This window comes from Enoplosus armatus, chromosome 23, assembly GCF_043641665.1.
Source record: "Enoplosus armatus isolate fEnoArm2 chromosome 23, fEnoArm2.hap1, whole genome shotgun sequence".
Classification (NCBI taxonomy): domain Eukaryota; kingdom Metazoa; phylum Chordata; class Actinopteri; order Centrarchiformes; family Enoplosidae; genus Enoplosus; species Enoplosus armatus.
The window spans coordinates 14,199,982-14,207,078 of record NC_092202.1 but is presented as its reverse complement, the minus strand read 5'-3'; the positions used below and the strand labels follow the sequence as shown (position 1 = coordinate 14,207,078).

The window sequence follows — 7,097 nt, the reverse complement described above, 5'->3', positions numbered from 1 at the left end:
TATCCACGGACAACCCACGGCCTGCGCCAGCTCGTCACCTAGAAACAACAAACACAGGCTACAGTGGGGGGGTGTAGCCACACAGGCGGCTCATGCGGCAGGTTTAAGGAATCTAATTTTGTTGCGAGCTTGGAAATTGGTCAGCGGTGCCGCTAAGTACCTGCTTTCTGTCACAGTAAGGTCAGCCAGGAGGTCGGCCAGCGTTGAGTGAAAACCACCTCAGGAGGTCAGAAATACAGAAAATATGTAAATGCAGCTCGCTAGTTATCTCGAGTGAGAGAGAGCATCACTTCGGACGCAGCTGCTCTTGCAGCGCTCCACTTTCACCTTTGCAATTTATAAGGTTTTGTTGAGCCACATGTCTTGTCCACTATGTGTGTCATCACATTTCTGTGCCATGACATGCCATCGCATCCCTAATGTAACGAGACATCATCTCATAAAACATAAAAGGTGAGGTGAAAATCATTTAAATTCAGCTGCCGTTTGGGGAGCTACTATCCAAGGTGCATCAGTGTATGTATCCCAGGTGAGGGAGTGTGAAACGAAGCCCTGACAATGTAATGTTTTCGCCCCATCTCTGACCTCAGCATTCCAAACATTACTACGTGATTCAGTCACACAGTAATCCCAATACAAATCAGGGGAAAATGTGAAAAATCATACATTACCCATTATCCAGCAGTGGATTGCATCTTGAAATGTATTTTGTAATGTGAAAGATGTCTACAACCCAGTTTGCCAATGTTTTAATTCAAAATATCCATAGAAATATCCTATATACCACAGGCAGTAAAAATGACCTATGGCCCACCGGCGGAACATTGATTTGTGTTCATTCACAAAACCATGTGGTTGCTTTAATGGGAATTGAAGCCTCCATGTCTAACTAGCTAATGAGACTGGAGTTCAAGCGTTTAGCAAGCACCCCGCTTGATTTCTCCAGTATTCATCCCAAAAAAAAACAAAAAAAAACAAAAACAAACAACAACAACAAAAAACACGTTTCAGTCCTTTCACATGCAGAAAAAGAACTGCTGTGTTAACACCGGGATTCTGTTACCATGTGCACCTGGTCGGAGAGCGGATATGTACTTTAGCTTGCTAGCTACACTGGAGTGGATTTACTGTAACGTTACCGACACACAGCTACAAGAATTCCTGAACAACTGGGTGACTTAGCATTCATAATAGTAAATGATTCGATGCGGCCTGTATCCTGTGCAGGAGATGTTCTTTGGGAAAAGCGGCTCTATGATGGGATGAATTCTTTCCGGTGCAGGAAATAGTCCTAACCAAGGCTAGCTTGTGCGCGTTGAGCGCTAGCAGCATCACCGTCATAGTTTCACCGCTTAAACCTAAATATAAAATCACACTAATTGCAAAGCTTGTTTTGTTAATAACTATGGAAAGTTGAAGCCGCTGCATCACCATTAAGAACAACCTGAAATAACCAAAATTCTTCAACAATCCGTTGTCTACCCGTGCTAACATTTTAGGTTAGCTGGTTAGCCATGTTGTTTTTAGCTAGCTAACGTTAAGCGTTAGGTATGGAGATATCATGTTAGCAACAACAAAATAAAACGTCCGGCTTACTGCATTCCTTACACAGCTAGCTAGGTGTTGCAATTGTGTGCTTACCGTTAACCTGCAGATTTAAATTACTGTGTCCAGCTGCTTCCGACTGAAAGTTGGGCGTTAATTTTGTATGAGAATCGAACTAAAACAATTGCTAATTGGTGTTGAACCTCATTCAATGAAGTCAGGTGTGTAGCAGCCAGATGTCTCCTTGCGAACTTTGATTTATTTAAGGTCTTCCGATTCAGAGATAAACGCAAATACTTAACAGAAAAGGTGAATTACAGTCAACGATTTAATGTGAAATCGACAGGAAGAATCTATTTCGATTTTAAAAGGTCTGGGCGAAGGATGCGCTGAGCCGGATCACTGCAGATTTTTCGCTCTCATGTCAACTATGAGTCCGTCGCGCAGCTATGGCGTCATACAGAGTGCGTTTTTTTTTTTAAGGATAGCTTTTCATTTTTGACCCCCAACTTCAATCTGTAGCATGGATGTATTATGATCCATAGAGAATAGGCGACCACGTGATGGGGCATTGCATTCTGGGTAGTTGTCGCCATTATTTAGGATACAGCTATTTGTTTACATTAATTTTTTCCTACAGCCAGTGTGCCAAGTACGGGGGCCTCAGGGAGTCTTGGACCCCCTAATTGACACCTAGGATCCCCTGAAGATGTCAAAATCATTTTTTTGTCTCAAAATTAAGCTAGTTATCTACTATCTATCTGTATTCTAAAATGTATTTTCATACAATATTGAAAGGCGAGGAAAAACACAGAAAATGCGACTGAAAGTGAACAGGTTGAACAGCTGATGTAGTTTATATTGGTGCTGCAGCTGCTGGTGTAGATATTGCTCCAGTTGTAATTCTGCAAAATATATAGTTAATATAGGTGAAATATTACATTCAAGCATACTCAAGCAATTCAATACATACAAGCTGTGACAGCTGTGTGTACTATTACACACAGTGTAGAAAACAAATACGGGAGGCAGGGAATGAATAAAATAAGAAAACACAAAAAACAATGTGCAGCATTTCCTGAAATGTTGTGTTTTGGGAAATGTTGTGGCTGATGATACTATGTATGTTTAATGGATGCTTCACAGGTTTCAGTCACCATTGATTATGGCATTTTCTGGTGAAAAGTTGAAACTTGGAGGCCTCAAATTTGTTTTACTTTGCAGCTACAATGTTGAAAAAGTAGTTGTCAAATTTTCCCAAACAAATGCTCCTTTCCAGTTAATTTTTGCCAGCTAAAAAGGTTTTTTTCCATGGAATTTTGAACTTTTAGACAAGTATGGTATTGCTATTCATACAAAAAAACATCTCGTTAATTTTTGAAAATGAATTTAAACAATACATTACATCAATCCTATATTCTAAAAATAGGAAAGCTATTGAAACCTTGACTTTATGTACCCTGTATAACAAATTTGTATCAGCTGACTAATGATTTCTGTCAGTGTTATGATCCCCTGGCATTGTCTGTTTATGTATCTTCTGTATGTTCACCAAGCTGTTTGTAAATAAAAAGTTAAAATAATACTTATAGTGGTATTAAAATGAATGTCTTCCAGTCCATATTCCTTCACCATTACCTTTTAATCTACTATACTCCCAGCGTTGTCCTTGGTCACATGTGTAACTTTCACCTTTAACTTCAGCTCAACCAAACTATAACTCGTCGTCAAACTCTCATCTGAATCTGATTGGCCAACTGGGAGAGGTGTTCTTCGTACTGACTCGTGATTGGCTCAAACCGCACGATGCTGCCTACAGAGTTATGTGTCCCGCTTGCATGTGTTACAAGGAGGTTTTACCTGCACAGTAGTTCACAGTGGAAAATGGCGAGCTGGTGTGTACGAACAGTGAGGCAGAGCTACTCACTCGTAGCGTCGCCTGCGCTAATAAGGTAACATACTTAAATATCGATTTTGTTTACTGAAATGTGCCCGTTACAGCAAAGCTAGGCTTGGTTTGGCAGGGGGTGAGCTGCTGTCAGCTCAGGGAACGCCATAGTAGTAGCCAGCTAGCAACGTTAGCTTTCGTAACCGACCGTGGTCCTTCATTTTCATCTTCATGTGAAAAATACAGACATAAACAGTCTATCGAGATGTGTGTGTTGGAGATAACCTGGCATAAATGCAAGCCTAACCAGCGTTTTAGTGAGTGTGTGTCATTGTTAGCATGTCATTGGTTAGAAACAGGATGATGACATAACGTGTCTCAACGCTAGCCTAATTAAATAATGAAGAGAGGGATGTAGTTTAGTATGCTAAGCTAACATTCAGGCTGTTTTTTATGTGGATTTTGACTTTGGATGTATTCTCAAATAATTAATTTTTAAGTGTGTTTTATAATGCGTGTAATGCCGTTAGTATGTCCTTGAATGGATCGAATACTTAACCAAACCCCATTCATAATTCTGCTTATTTGACGTGTCCTTTATCGTTAACGAACGTGTACTCTTTCTGTATAAAGTTTCACATGATATTAAATGAATAAGATGTGTGAGTGGAGTTTGGCGTCATGTCTCCACACTACTCTATTGGCGAGAGAGATGATGACATATGGTGAAATAGGCTGTTCTACTATTTGAGTGATTTTAATAAAATACGACTTGTTTTTAGGCTATATACTGTATATAAGCAGGTATTTATTTTTGAATGACACATAGGGTAGTTACACAACATTTTTAGTAAGTACTACTGGCAATAGTGTTAATTAAGCTGTCTGATACCATCAATTAGCAGGTCTGGACAAAGAACCAAAATACCCTGACTTCTGGAGAAGAAGTAAAATAATATGTACATCCCCCACAAGTGTTGAGATCTGGTAACTGTCAATACCATAACATATGGTTCACATCAATCAAGAAAAAATAAATGCCACAAATGTCAGTTATGCTCCATCCAAGACTCTGACTCTGTTGCTAATTCCTGAACAACTGCAGCTTGTGCTGGTTTATACAGGACAGGAACAACAGACTAACATGCAGATGTGAATGCACATTGTAGCGGGGCTCAAGCACTTTGACCATATACTCCTATTCTGTATTCTCTATGGGTACGGTCGCATATCTGCAGCAATAAACGCTCCTGTAGCTTTAGTTATTGCTTTGGCACGGCCCGAATCTGCAGTGAGAAATGTATGACTTTAATAAGAGCACATGTAAGCCTGGAGGCAAATCAGTTGATTCAGGGTCTGAATATTACTCCAAACATAATTAAGTCAGGCAAGTGAGCGGGCAGCCCCCAACCCATGACAAACAACTTATTATTATGTGTGTCCTTCCCAACCAGAGCATCTCCACGATTGCTATGCACAGCCACCCAGCAGAAGAATGGCCACAGGTCAGAGGAGGAGGCTGAAAAGCCAGAGCAGGGTGCAGCAGAGAAGGTCCTGATGGAGGAGAAGACCCAGCTGGAGGAGCAGGTCAAGGACATGACAGTAAGTCAGAGTTGGCGCAGACAGGGTCACTTCCAGTTTAGTGTGTTTAGCATATTCTACAACTACTAGGCCATTAACTAAGAATTTTCCCTCAATAACCTCCTAATTACTGCTTATTAATAGTAAGTAAGGAAGTTGTTGTACATGAATTACAATCTTAATATGCTTTGCCCAGTATGGGCCTTTTTATAAGGTGGTAGTACCACAAGAATAGTCATTCTCCCTTCAGATAAGATGATCTAAGTGCGGTGTAGTATTTTAAAAACCCCTGGTGTCCAGTGAAAAGGACAGGAGTAATACATTTTTACTTAACCTTTGCATGTAAGGGGAAAGCATTAGATTTGTTAAAATGTGTGTGCTGTTTCCTCCATGTTTTCCAGGAAAAGTACAAGCGGGCCTTAGCGGACACAGAGAACCTCAGGAGGAGGAGTCAGAAGATGATAGAAGACGCTAAATTATACGGTAAAGACTTCCACTTTTTAACAGGGTCCACCCCCCCAACATGGGCTTTGCCATGGATAAATCCTGCTGGAAATAATATCTGTGTTCTAGATCAGTGGTTCGCAACCTGATCTATTCATTTGGAATGAAACACACCGTTGCTCAGTTCAACACACTCAGGGCTTGTGCTGCTACAGCCTTACGTGGTCTGGTATGACCAGTAGCTTATGTTGGCTAATGTTAGCAAACTTGTTGTCTAACTCAGCGGTTCCGGTGGTTGTGTATATACACTGATGCCCCCCACCCACATAAACAGGGGGAAAAGTAGTCTACTTCTTTTAAAATATATTTATGTATATTTCATTACATTTGCTGCATAAAAAACAAAACGGCACAGAACAATTAACTGTACAATGAAGCTAAATGGTGACCTTAATATCTATCTGATCTAAAGTCAGATTTAAAGGATGCTGAAAAACATTCTAACTTCCTTCCGTCACCAGGGATCCAGGGCTTCTGTAAGGACCTGCTGGAGGTGGCTGACATCTTGGAGAAGGCCACAGAGAGCGTGCCCAAGGAGGAGGTGACGAGCCAGAACCCTCACCTGAAGAACCTGTACGACGGCCTGGTGATGACCGAGGTCCAGATTCAGAAGGTGTTCACCAAGCACGGCCTGGTCAAGCTCAACCCAGACGGCCAGAAGTTCGACCCCTATGAGCACGAGGCCCTCTTCCACGCCCCCGTGGAGGGCAAGGAGCCCGGTACCGTCGCAGTAGTAACCAAAGTGGGCTACAAGCTTCACAGCCGCACGCTCAGGCCAGCGTTGGTGGGTGTAGCTAAGGCCCCATAGAAATGATACCACAACTATGACAAAGTGGGATTTGTTTGTTGCCTGGGCGAAGGATGATCACATGGTATTGCAGACTGGTGAAGGCACCCTTCCACCCTTTTCCCACAAACCCGTCCTCGCACTGCCCCCCACCTTAAGGTGCCTCACAGAGACGGGGACCCAACTGGAACTGAACTTTGTATCTGGACGATATCCACCAGTTTTTAACCGATACATAACACAGGACAGTCTCACCAGCTCACAGGCAGAGGCTTTCATGTCTCCTCCCACAGCCATAAAGCTTAACTGGAAGAGAAGCAGGTGAAATATGATGTTTCACAAGCGGTCATAAACCCCTCTAACTGTGAGATTCCTTTTGGGTGATCTATGATGTAAAATATATATCTACAAAATTAGTTGTTCTGATTCTGAACTGCTGGTATTAATCATGTTGAACTTGACTCCTCAGTTGTCTTTTCTTGTTTGTGAGGTTTAAATTCACTCTGTTAATAAAGCAAGGAACAGTACTTGAGGATCTAAAGAAAGCTTGAGACGTTATTTTGTACTGAGGTGGACGTCCCAAAGCCTTTACAGTAAAAAAACAAAACAAAAAACACCCCTTATTCATTTGGATGTGATCAGGCTCCGGTAAGGCCAGACATTGTGAAGTCCCCATGCCAGTAGTGCTGGACGCTGATGTAACCGCTTCATCTGTAAACAATTAGAAAACTGATGTGCGTGGACCTTAGTCCAAACTGTCACAGCCTCAGAATAAACTGACCAACTTTGAAA

The 7,097-nt window shown here is 41.7% G+C and overlaps 1 protein-coding gene across 1 annotated transcript; it reads left to right on the top strand.

Moving 5' to 3' along the window:
* Positions 1 to 3,390: 3,390 nt before the first annotated feature.
* grpel1 (GrpE-like 1, mitochondrial) lies at positions 3,391 to 7,097 on the top strand. The gene is made up of 4 exons (XM_070929870.1): positions 3,391 to 3,497; positions 4,888 to 5,035; positions 5,416 to 5,497; positions 5,980 to 7,097. The coding sequence occupies exons 1-4, from the start codon at positions 3,430 to 3,432 to the stop codon at positions 6,324 to 6,326; spliced, it is 645 nt and encodes a 214-aa protein (XP_070785971.1). The 5' UTR covers positions 3,391 to 3,429; the 3' UTR covers positions 6,327 to 7,097.

Coding starts and splice junctions, on each gene's coding strand:
- grpel1 (XM_070929870.1), top strand. CDS start 3,430: ATGGCGAGCTGGTGTGTACGAACAGTGAGGCAGAGCTACTCACTCGTA. Junction 5,036..5,415: donor AGCAGGTCAAGGACATGACA/GTAAGTCAGAGT, acceptor CATGTTTTCCAG/GAAAAGTACAAGCGGGCCTT. Junction 5,498..5,979: donor AGAAGACGCTAAATTATACG/GTAAAGACTTCC, acceptor TTCCGTCACCAG/GGATCCAGGGCTTCTGTAAG.